General features: G+C 40.3%; 1 protein-coding gene across 2 annotated transcripts in view; it reads left to right on the forward strand.

Moving 5' to 3' along the window:
- Positions 1 to 12,697, forward strand: part of KHDRBS2 (KH RNA binding domain containing, signal transduction associated 2) — a 387,146-nt gene that overhangs the window by 358,286 nt on the left and 16,163 nt on the right. For both annotated transcript variants that reach the window (XM_070954715.1, XM_070954723.1), the window contains one exon: positions 698 to 780. In XM_070954715.1, coding sequence (XP_070810816.1) covers positions 698 to 780 — 83 coding nt within the window. The remainder of the gene's footprint in view (positions 1 to 697; positions 781 to 12,697) is intronic.

The following is a 12,697-nucleotide window of genomic DNA, read 5'->3' on the forward strand; positions in this document are numbered from 1 at the left end:
AGATAGTGCCAAGTCCACAAACAATCTGTTTAGAATATGGGATGGGCATTCTTCATAGTAAAGGTTGCTAACCCATTTATCTTTATCACTTTATTTTTTATCGTATTCCAAAACAACAAATTTACTGGCATATTTGAGACCACTATTTCAAGTTGCTTGGCATGATTAGCCTCCTCATAGAGATGGCTTACTTGACAGTTTCACCTTTATGCAATTTACGTTTTGTTCTGTGCCATACTTTGACCAAGGGAACTCCATTTTTATCAGTCTTGTCTAGATAATAGCACTGAACTATTTCTGGAGTAATCTCTACCTGATTAGCACTTATGATGCTTTGGCTTAGGCCACTGAACCAAATTAGAGGTTTCCAAATTCTCCTAATACAACATTAATAATCCAGATTTTCAAAGTCCTTGATGCTTCCCCAAATTCTGCACTACAGCACTGATCAACAGAGTCAAAATGAGTCTCAAGAACAGAGTCAAACGTGAAGGTGGGTCTCTTTTCTGACTGGAAGTTGTGACAAAAACTCTGCTCAGGGAATGCTTTGACTAGAAGAACCAAATCCATTCAAATCTGTATTTTTGAAGATACGTTAATTTGCTTCAATATAATACTTAAATATTAAGGTTTTGTTACAGGTGTCAATCTGTTACTGGATCAGCTTTCTAAATTAGGTCTTTTTTTTTCCTTATAGGGATACGATGATAGATATGGGGGTGAATATGATGAACCAAGTTATGAAGCCTATGATAATAGCTATACTACACAAACACAGAAGTAAGTACTCATTATTTTAATGACAAACTGTCCCTGGGTTTCTTTACATTTTTAACTTTTAACTCCAATGACAGGTTATTGCTGGAACAACATCTTAACATATCTCAGTTCTTACAATATGTTTTTCAATAATATTAAAATTATCACATTTCATGGTGCAATGACAGTCAAAATGGAAGCAAATTACTTTTTTTCCAAAACCAAGTCAAAGGAGAGGTCTTCTTGTAAATGGGCTATCATTTCTGCCCAAATGCAGTCTCTTATTTTTGCTTAAATCTCTTCCTGCTAAAAGACTATAAAGCAGCAGATGAGCTGCAAGAAGAACAAAAGAAACAAAAAAAAAACCTACAATATTACAGTAGGCAACCATATTTTACTGTTGTTGTTTATAATTTTTAAATTGACCAGTGTGTTCAAGTGGTTAAGGAACCCGGCTAGAAAGCAAGAGACAGACATGAGTTCAAATCCCAACCTCAGTTGGGTGACCTTGAGTCAGTCCTTCTCTCTCAGCCCAACCTATCTCACAGGATTATTGTGGGGAAATTAGGAAGAAGAAGGTGTGTTGAATATGCTCACTGCTTGAGTTATTTGTAAAAAGAATAAAGGCAGGATATGAATTAGATAAATAAGTAATAAAATTTGAAATTGTAAAAAATTATTGGTATAAGATACGGACTAAAGCATGATAGATATGCAAGACTGTACAGAAGATTTCACTCCCAGACCCATAAAAACTATACACATTGGAAACTGGGAACAGAATTAGGTTCAGTAACACCAGTGGTGGGTTCCTCCTGGTTTGGTCCGGTTCGGCCAAGCTGGTAGCGGTGATGATATGACGTCACTGAACTGGTTCTCCCCCCCCCGCCCTCCCACCCCCGCATCCACATTATTCTTACCTTTTATTTGGCCCCACCCCCAATCTATTGCTGCCTCCTGAGTCCCAGCTGATGACTAGAGGGAAAAAAAACTGTTTAAACTCTTGCTGCGGGGCTTCAAAGGACCGTCCTACAGCTGATCAGTGTTAAAAGCAAACAAATGAGTCGGGTCATAAGTGTGAGGACTGGTCGTAAGTACGAGGACCTTCCAGAAATGACTCTGACCAGCTAGCCATGCCCACCTAGTCACATGACCTCCAAGCCACACCCACAAAATAAGCCACGCCCACAGAACCGGTAGTAAAAAAATTTAGAACCCACCCCTGAGTAACACCATGGGAATCTTGTAAGACCAGAGGCTCAGCATGGCTTACATAAGAAAGACTCTGGACAAAACTTGGGATGCAAGACAGGATAAAGCAAGCAGAAGGCAAGAACTGATAAGGTATTTAGCAGAAAGGAATTTGTTGCACAACAAGAGCAATACATTTGCTACTCAAGAAGATAACTGAGTCTTTCAAGGCAAGACATATTAGAAGGTACCTAGCACTGAAAGGGCAAATTGTTGTTTTGTACGTTCTGTAATGGGTTGTAGGAATAACCTTGAAAGACAGGAGGAAGAACCCCTCCCGAGGCAACAGTTTGGTAAACAAAATTGGAGCCCAAACAGAAATGTAAGTTGAGGCAGCATCTCAGAATTGATCCTCCCTAGTACATACAGGTAGGGAAGCAGGGAATACTTTCAGACTTGAAAGATTCAATAGTCTTACAAGAAAAGTAGTAGTATTCATGACTTCGGTCTCCTGCTCTGGACTGCTTCAAAAGGTTGACATCAATCTTGCATGTCTCAAGCTCTCTTTCTAGAGAAGTGGGGGATCCCACTTTGGCTTCTAGAGATGGCATCTCATCCTTGGGTACACCACTATCTGTTGAAAACCTTGCCGTAATGCTACTCCAACTGTTGCATTACATTGCTACTTTTCTTTGCAAGCACAATCCTGCTCCCACTTCAGCGGTGAAATCCTACGGGTTCTACCGGTAGTGATAAAAACTAATGAAACCGGTAATGATAAAAACTGTACCAGTTCCTCCGAACCGGTATTTCCAATGATCAGCTGTGCCGCGCAATTTAAAATCGCTAGAAAGCAGGAAATCCTGCTTTCTAGTGAATCTAAATTGTGCGGCACAGCTGTTTCCCCCCCCCTCGCTGTTATACTTACCATCTGAAGCCTCCTTTTTCCGCGCATTTGGCGCATACTATGCATGCACACACACACACACACGCAGAGCACACTTGGCGCACAGCGTGCATGCGCAGCCAGCAAACCGACAGCAAACCGGTTCACCACTGCCCCACTTGTCCTACTATAAAAGAATAACCCAGATTCTTTTATTTGCTATCCCTATCCTCGTGGGCAATGTTTGTTTTATTATTACATTTGTACATTGTTTTTACTGTAGAAACTTCAGAGTTTGTTCTTGTCGTCTCTCCTCATTTCCCAACAAGAGCCTTGAGGATTGTTAGGCTTAACAAATAGTGCCTTGCCACAAATGGGTCACACAGATTTGGAAGGGGAGGGAGACAAAAAAAGGTTGTATGCCTCTTCACTTTGGAAGAGTTGCCCCATCTGCCTAGAAAAATATTGGAGGCTGGATTGGTAGACATCTTGCTAAGGGGACAAGGAAGAGGAGGTCATTAACTGGGATGACAAGGAGCACCTTTACACCCTGTAGTAAATGAATATTTTATGACTGCCTGTACAAGTAGTCCTCAAGATACAACCACAACTGAGCCCCAAATTTCTGTTGCTAAGTGAGACAGCTGTCAAGTGAACTTTGCCCCTTTTTATGATGTTTCTTGCCACAGTTATTAAGTGAGTCACTGCAGTTGTTAAATGAGTAACACACTTGTTATGTGAATCTGACTGTTGACTTCGATAGTCAGAAGGTCGCAAAAGATGATCACATGATCCCGGGACACTGCAGCTGGCATAAATATGAACCAGTTGCCAAGTATCTGAATTTTGGTCACCTATCCAACTCCTTAGGAACTCACATAAATATGAGGCCGGAGTGGCTGGAGAAAGAATTACAGACCCGGTGTGAGACCCGAATCCTGCTACAGAGTGTATTTTGCCATACTGAAGGCATAAATCTTCTGGAAGGGTGTGCTGTTGGCTCCTGACTTTCATGCATAATATGAGAAAAGGGAGCCAAGAGCTGACCATGAGAATGTTGCAACAGTCATCAGTGTGAAAAACAGTCGTAAGTCACTTTTTCGGTGCTGTTGTAACTTTGAATGGTCACTAAACAAATGGTTGTAAATCAAGGGCTACCTGTACCCACAATAGGAGCCATTTTAGCCACAATAGGGAATCCACATCCCTCCAGCTTGAAATTTGCCTGCCAATCCTCTAAAATATTTGGAAAACTGAAAATAAGACAAGGTTTCAGCTATAAATAGCAATAGCACTTAGATTTATATACCGCTTCTCAGTGTTTTACTGCCCTCTCTAAGCGGCTTACAGAATCAGAATATTGCCTCCAACAATCTGGGGCCTCATTTTACCTACCTTGGAAGGATGGGAGGCTGAGTCAACCTTGAGCTGGTGAGAATCGAACTGCTGGCTGTGGGCAGAATTAGCCTGCCATACTGCAATCTAACCACTGCGCCACCACAGCTCTTTTAAATCTCGAACTTAAAGAAATCCTTGTTTCTCAATGCAAACCAAGATGAATCATAACAGACTTACATAGGCAGCTGTTCAAAAATATGCCAAATGTAAGTCATTATCCAGTGGTTCAGAAAGGCCTGAGTTCAAAGCAAAGAAGCCGGCAGATTCTTTAATCACCATCATGGGCCTTTTGCCAACTCATCACAGACTCCTATCCAACTCCTTAGGAACTCACATAAATATGAGGCCGGAGTGGCTGGAGAAAGAATTACAGACCCGGTGTGAGACCCGAATCCTGCTACAGAGTGTATTTTGCCATAGTGAAGGCATAAATCTTCTGGAAGGGTGTGCTGTTGGCTCCTGACTTTCACTCATAATATGAGAAAAGGGAGCCAAGAGCTGACAGACTGGAGATTCCAACCATTTGTAGCATTTAGGAAATGACTACATTAGGGGATTCCATGTGCAAAGCAGAGTGGATATCGTTTTGAACAAAGAAATAAAGAGGAACTTGTTGCTTTGTTAAAAGTAAAATATCTATCCATCATAAAAAAGATGTAGATGGTTTCCCAGTATCATGGGGACAATTGTCAGTTATTGAAATCACATATTAATAACTATGTAATAGCTTGCTGTAGAATCCTCACAGTAATATTCCCTGTTAAACCGAATCACGTTGATTCAATAATTCAGCTTTATTGGAAGGCACAAGACAGCAGCCGACCATTGAGATTGAATTTACAATCAGTTATTGAGTTTGAGGGATTTGCCTCCCCAGTTATATTACTTCCATCCTGTTATTACGTTCAGGTTGTTTGTTAGATGGTTGCACTGCAGAAACTCCATTGCTTAAGAAGTTTAAAGTCTTCACCAAGGCAATAGGAATCCCTCTGTTTGTTCATTTAGTGTCCATCTAAATCAGAAACAGAATCAGTTCGGCTACCAAATTAAGTCTGAGGCAAGTAGGTGGGTAGAGTTTCAGCAGCCATGATGATTCTTTTTCCTTTGCTGCCAGCACTACGGCACCATTTTTAAAATTTATTTGACATTTATATAATTATTTTGAGTTTGTTTGGAAGTCATTTTGTTATTATTTTTTAAAGAGAGAAAGAGAGAGTGAATCAGTTAAAAAATATTGTGAGGTAATAATTGGAGCACAGTCAGGAGATATCCAGATAATCTGTAAATCAGAAATTACAGGAGTGTGTGGCAAAAAAATTAGGAGTCCGGTGTAATTTTTCTGACAAATGAATTTAATTAAAAGGTACAAGCTTTTATGGGGTGCAGCTCATATATCAGATGCATATACTGATGTAAGATTTAAATTGAGAGGCAGAGGGAAAATGGCATGCAGGACACGGGAAAAAGAAAGCACTAGATCCTTATGCAGATGCAAATTACACATAAGGCCAAAATGAAAGCTCTCCCAAGTTATGATTTGTGAGAACAGACCTTCCCCATGATGGATGGATAGATTCAGTTCCAATTGAGATTTATAATTACTGGTAGTTTTTCTTTAGCAAAATTGAGATTGGCAACTCAGTTGTTAAGGGAAGCAGTCACTAAGTGAAATTGTGACAGTGTACAAAATATTAATTCAGCTTTCCTTTGCTTTACAGGCCTACAAAGGTCGAAAATACGAGGATTGATCATAAGGTTACTTTTTTAATCACTGTCATAATTGCGGACAGTTGCTAAATGTGGCAGTCGCTAAAGGAGGTCTGCATTTACCTTCTTTCAGTAGTGTGTATCCCTGCCAGGAAGATGCATTACACTGGCAACCAAGAGTATTCATTAGAACAAGGGCTGTCCAACCTTGGCAACTCTAAGACTTGTGGACTTCAACTCCCAGAATTCCTCAGCCAGCCACTCTGGGAGTTAAAGTCCACAAGTCTTAAAGTTGCCAAGGCTGGACAGCCCTGCATTAGAAGCTCACATTGTTATATACCAGGGTTTTTTTGGCCTTTCATTGTTTACTGATGGACAGAAATATGGTTGGAAAGTGGGAACAGGGGAAGAGACAGGGATTGCTGTGGCACCACCGGTGCATCTTTGTACATAGGAACATCTCCAAATTATAAACCAGAAATTCCTTTTGTCTTCATTTTTCCCGTTAATTTTTTTATGTAATTCTCATACATGCTATAAAATATGCCGAGGTGGTATCTGAGATTTATTGTCTAGATGAAGATTGTCTCCTCCTGTGAGCTTTGATTCTAGGAGCAACAGATAACGCTCCTGTGCTTCACTGTGACAGATCCACCTACTTTGTTGCATACAAAAAAGGATAATGGAATTCTGCCTAGAGTGCTAGGTATACATTTTAAAAAAGGACCTGACTTGATATACAAGATCAACACTTTTTATTTTTCTCAATTTCTGTTGTCAAGTATTGCCTCATATGAGAGGAAGTCAATATGAATTATGGAGATGATGAGATCTCTCACTAAGTCAAAATTCTAAGTAACATTTATTTTTATTTTTTTGCTTCAGAATTCTGGCTGTCTTCCTATTGGTTTCAATGCATTGTCTTGTGAACAGCTGTATATGAAACACATAGATAATTGGGCTTTGGTAGGGCTCTAGAGAGACCCGTTAATTTCTTGCATTCATCAGCAATCTCAAGGCAAAAGCATCAGAGTGGCCGGATGATATAAAACACCCACAATATCATTTAATAAAGTGAGTTCACATGATGACCTTGCCATACTTAAATCAGCTGATGGATGTCTTCAAGTTTGGAACTGATAAAGGTGAATATTTGTAGCTCAGGGTTGAAATGAGGGGTCCCTGGTGCTCTCTGCCCTTGGTTGTCTTCTTGCAGATGTTTCATTACCCAAACTAGATAAGATCATCAGTCTGTACCGTAGCACTGATGATATTACCTAATTTGGGTAATGAGTTGTCAGCAAGAAAGCAGCCAAGCGCAGAGAGCATCAAGGGCCCTTCAAATTTGGTTCAATCAGATTTCTTTCTCAAATAGAGGACCTGATTCTGTCCAGTGGTAGCACTGGACAGATTAGCATGTGGGACGTAAATGTTTTCAAGATGTGAGGGTGTTCTTGATCTCATTTCCTGTAGTCCCATGTTAGAGCTAGTTCTTTACACAATCACCAGAAAGAAGAGGGCTCAGAAGAGTTAGGTTAAACCAAAGCACTCCCACTTCCAAAAACAGCATATTTTATACAGTTGTTCTACAGCTGATCCAAGTGTCTCTCTAGGAACAACCTGTGCAAACCTGCCACTGCTTCAATAGCAACAAACATCATGTCCGTGTGTATAATTCTGAAGCATCAAGTCAAGGAGATTAGAGATGTGCTATGAGACTATGCAACAGCTGCTAATACCATGGTTTTACTGATTCCATAAATTAGTTTCATAAATTAGTTAAACTTTAGCCAACCCTTTGTAATATTAAAAATGTCAAAGTTACATTTTTACAAAGGAACAGTTGTGGAAGTACATTATAGTCCTTGTTACTGATTCTTATAGGGAGTCAAATTGATTCAATGAATGACCACCATAACAAAGATAAATTTAATATTTTTAAGCATAGTATAGCATAGTGAGTGGGTCTGTCAGGTTTTAGTTGGCATGAAGTTATGAAAATTCACTGACACCAGAGATGACAAAATGACAGTTGGAAACTGAGAACTTTGGGTCAAAGTTCTCCAAGATGAACTTCAGCGAAGTCTTGAAATTAGGCATTAATGTGGATAGCACAGATGTAGCGTTTTGAGATTTGCCTCCAGAGCGATTTGCATGCAAATAACTAAATAAAATAAAATAAAAAAACACAGCCTGTTCATTAAGCTATAGCAATAGAAGCATAATGTGCAAATTAGTGGGAAAGAATCTTTCTTCTCCATTCCATAGTCATCATACCATATCTGGAGTATTACCTCTCGTTTTGGATACCACTTTTCATCCTTGTGTTCAGAGAAGCAAATAATACAACCATCCTGGAAGGAAGGAAAGACTTAAAGCAGAGAGTAGGCTTAACAGAAGTTTCCAGGGCCCTACCTGGTATGGAGTGGCAAAGGTGCCCTTCCCAGTAGTAAGCTGCTAATGACATCAGCATCCACCAGTGCTGCCTTTCTCTGGTGATCCTCTGAACACACATCAAATATTAGCACATTGATCAAATGTGACGTCCAGAATGAGAGGCAGTAATTCCAAGAGTGGCATGGGATGGAGAGAAATTGCTTTTTTCTCCACCATCTGGATGCTATGTGTCCATTGCTACAGCCACTGTGCATGCTCTTTAACCCTGCCATGCCATCTGTAAGGTGTCAGAACCCATTGTAAGTGCTCTCTCACCCCGACCCCCATTAATCTCTTACTTTTGCTGCCTTCCTCCTTACTCTACAAAGAGAATATTGCTGGGAAATGGATAGTAATATCTGAAGAGATGAAGACTGCCGATTTGACTTATTCTGCTCCGTCTCTTCCTATCATTTGGCAGCCCCCTCACTTTGCTGCACTTCCTGATCCCAAATGTCTGAATAGGTGTTCTGCCCCAGCTACGGATCCCAAAGAACACAGCACACACAAAGTTTGTACAAAACTTAATTTACTAAAATAACTCAGTCTTTTTCAAAACAAAGAAACCAAAGATAAAGTAATCACAATCTTACTAAGGTTGGCAGAAAGCCCAGAAGCAATTTGCAGAGAATCCAGATGCGAAGTAGAGTGAACTAAAGTTGTTCCCTACAAATTGCTTCAGTCGGCATTCCTCCTTAAATAGGCTAAGGGAGTGGCCAATTAGCCCCAAGCCTTACTCTCGAGGACACCTCCTCCTGAGGAGCCACTTCTGCCTTTTGGCCGCTCTGCGCGCCTGTGCATCGAGAAGAGGCTCCTCCTCTTCGTCCTCTTCACTTAAAGGAGCTTCTGGAGGTTCTGAAGGCCCTGGCTGAATCCCTGCCTCTGGCACCACATCTTCTCCAGCCTCCTCATTGTCTGACTTGAGTGCCAGCTGCACAGGCTGCTGGCGCAACACCACACCAGCCTCCTCGCTGTCAGAATCAGCTACAATCCGCACAGGCCACTGACGGGACACAACAATAGGAGGAGTTCCTTCATGATGTCATCTCTTGGGTTTCAGATGAAGCATGAGAAATTGAGGGGTGTGGTGTTGGGAAGGGTTTTGTGTAATGAAGCATAGGATACTCATACCCAAAATCATATATTTTTCAATGCAACTGAAAGGGAGAGGGAACAAAATACAGAAGACATTTTAGCAGACCATTAATTTCAAGATTTTGAACCAGTATAGGATGATACCTGGTTGTTTGTTTATGTCTCTGTGTTTATGTGTATGTGTATGTGTGTGTTTTTTTAAACTAGGAAAAAGGTTAATATATGTCCATGTACGATAAGCCATACGCTAAATAAATGTGTGTGTGTGTGTGTGTGTGTGTGTGTGTGTGTGTGTGTGTGTATGGTACTCACACACATACGCAGCAGAAGTGGGTTTCAGCAGGTTCTGACCAGTTCTGGAGAACCGGTAGTGGAAATTTTGAGTAGTTCAGAGAACCGGTAAATACCACCTCTGACTGGCCCCACCCCCATCTATTCTCTGCCTCCCGAGTCCCAGCTGATTGAGAGGAAATGGGGTTTTTTAGTAACCTTCCCCTGGAGTGGGGTGGGAATGGAGATTTTACAGTATCCTTTCCCTGCCACGCCCACCAAGCCACGTCCATCAAGCCATGCCAGCCCACCAAGCCACACCCACAGAACCAGTAGTAAAAAAATTTGAAACCCACCACTGATACACAGAGCATAAAAACTAACATAAAGTAATACAAAGTAAAAGCAGATAAGAGAGGAAAAGGAAAAGAAGACAAAAATTGCAGAAAGAAAGAATACAAATACAAAGAAGCTTCCAATTTCCTGTGCAGCAAGTATAAGTAAAGTTACGTTACCTCTTACTTCATGATAACAAAATAATGCTGACTCTTTTCTAACATCCTTTTTTTTTTCTAATCATCCAAAGCACAAATTGTAAGGGTATATTTTTCAATTTTATGCAAAAGTCTATAAAGGTAGATACTGGGGGTTTTTTTCCCAAAGAAGTTAATTTAGCCATTTCCGCAAGTTCCATCATCTTCACCAACCATCAATACCCTGTTGAGAATATTGTCAAGTTTTTTTCCCATTTTCGAGCATATACAGTAGTAGTGTTGCTGCAAGGACAATGCCTAGTTGCTCATGCAAACATTAGCAAATAAATTTCATTGACATTAGTTTTCAGCATCTTATGTAAGATAGCAGCATTTTATATAGAGAACAGATGGCATCATCTATACAATCTTGATAATATAGTATGCTTGCTACTTATTTCACTCCCCTTTTATTGTGTGGATCATGGAATTGATTTATGCATTGCTATATTTCACTTTGGGGTTTGTATTGATACTTGTCTCACATTTCCATATATTTTATTCCGAGGCTACTGAACGAATCAAATTAGCAAGGCTAAAAAGCTGGCAGGTTTCAGAGCAATTCATGTATGGCGTTCATCATCCAAAACTCTTTTGAAGTGCCACTTTATTTATTTTTTAAAAAATTCAGTGAACAAAACTACAAAGCAAGTATGCGACCTCTGAAGTAAATAAAAGTTTCTTGCCCTTATGCCATGGAAGATTTCTTTCCATTATAGATCTCCAATATTTTATGTGACAGCCTCGATAATAGACTGTCTCATGTTCTATACGGTTCTTCTTCTTTCACATCTCCATGTTAGGCTTTTTATATACAGATGGGCTAATCACATCTCCATTTAAAGTGGTTTTAATATGCTTGTATTTATATCCACTTTTTGATTTAGCGCACATGGTACATTAGGGCTGTGTGAAACTTGGATTTGGAGAGGCTTCAATTGAATCTCCCCTTCAAATCGAGGCGAGGTGTCAAAGTGAAACAGGTGCTCTTGAATTGCTCTGGAGCATTTCAAAAATTATTCAGTTGGACTTCTGGTTGTTTTCTGGCTTTGCAGCCTCAAACATTGTGTACTTTTTCTCCATATATTAAAAAAAAAACAGGAGGAGGAGTGAAAAGCTACTTGATGTTAACATGCTAGCAGAGGTGGGTTTCAGCGGGTTCTGACCAGTTCTGGAGAACCAATAGCGGAAATTATGAGTACTTCGGAGAACCGGTAAATACCACCTCTGACTGGCCCCACCCCATCTATTCTCTGCCTCCCAGCTGATCAGGAGGAAATGGGGATTTTGCAGTAACCTTCCCCTGCCGTGCCCACCAAGCCACGCCCACAGAACTGGAAGTAAAATAATTTGAAACCCACCACTGCATGCTAGTGAGTTTTACTGCCTCCATATCGTCTGTACAAATCCTGACTACACAGGTAGTCTTCAACTTACATCAGTTCGTTTAGTGACCGTTCAAAGTTACAACGGCACTGAAAAAAAGTGACATATAGCTGTTTCCCACACTTATGACAGTTGCGGCATTCCCATGGTCACGCGATAAAAATTCAGACACTTGGCAACTGATTCATATTTATGACAATTGCAGTGTCCCGGGGTCATGTGATCCCCTTTTGCGACTTTCTGACAAGCAAAGTCAATGGGGAAGCCAGATTCACTTAACAACCGTGTTATTAAATTAACAACTGAAGTGATTCACGTAACAAATGTGGCAAGAAAGGTTATAAAATAGGGCAAAATTCACTTAACAAATGTCTCACTTAGCAGCATAAATTTTGGCCTCAGTTGTGGCTGTAAGTTGAGGACTACCTATATTTGTGTTTCCGGGACTGAAGTTTGTTTTTCATCCTTCTGCTAGAATTAATGTTTAGACAGTTATTTTGCTCGGTGAGAGCAAGAGAGATGGAAATTTAGATTTACCCTGCGGCCCTTCACTCTTCCTTAGGTAATCCTTTTCTTTTTCTTTTTTATTTATCCTTTCTTAACTGTCTCTTTCCCCGACTTTTAGTTTTTATGTACAGTCTGTCTTCTGGTTTTCATCTCTTTCAGGCACTACCCCCACTTTCATTCATTCTACTCCCCTGTCAAAAAAACCTTTTTTAAAAAAAAAAATCTTCAGTGTTTCTTTTGCTACCTGTCTGTCTCTATCTCATCTCGTATTGAATCCATTTTGCTACATGAGTGGATCTGAGATAGAATAGCAGAGACCTTCACTCTACTTCTTCTATCCTTAAAGAAAAGGAAAATGGCAGGGAAAGCAAGTGCTGGTAGACAGTATAGGAGACACACACAGGAATTAGCAGACTTCCTTCTGTTAAGCAAACATTCATCTAGTAAAATGAAGTCATGGATGGGGATGATGGTGGTGGTGGTGATGATGATGATGATCGTATAGTATAGTAGTAACAGAACAGAATAA

Source organism: Pituophis catenifer, unplaced genomic scaffold (assembly GCF_029215685.1).
Source record: "Pituophis catenifer annectens isolate HBS135680 unplaced genomic scaffold, rPitCat1.0.hap2 SCAF_1, whole genome shotgun sequence".
Lineage (NCBI taxonomy): Eukaryota > Metazoa > Chordata > Lepidosauria > Squamata > Colubridae > Pituophis > Pituophis catenifer.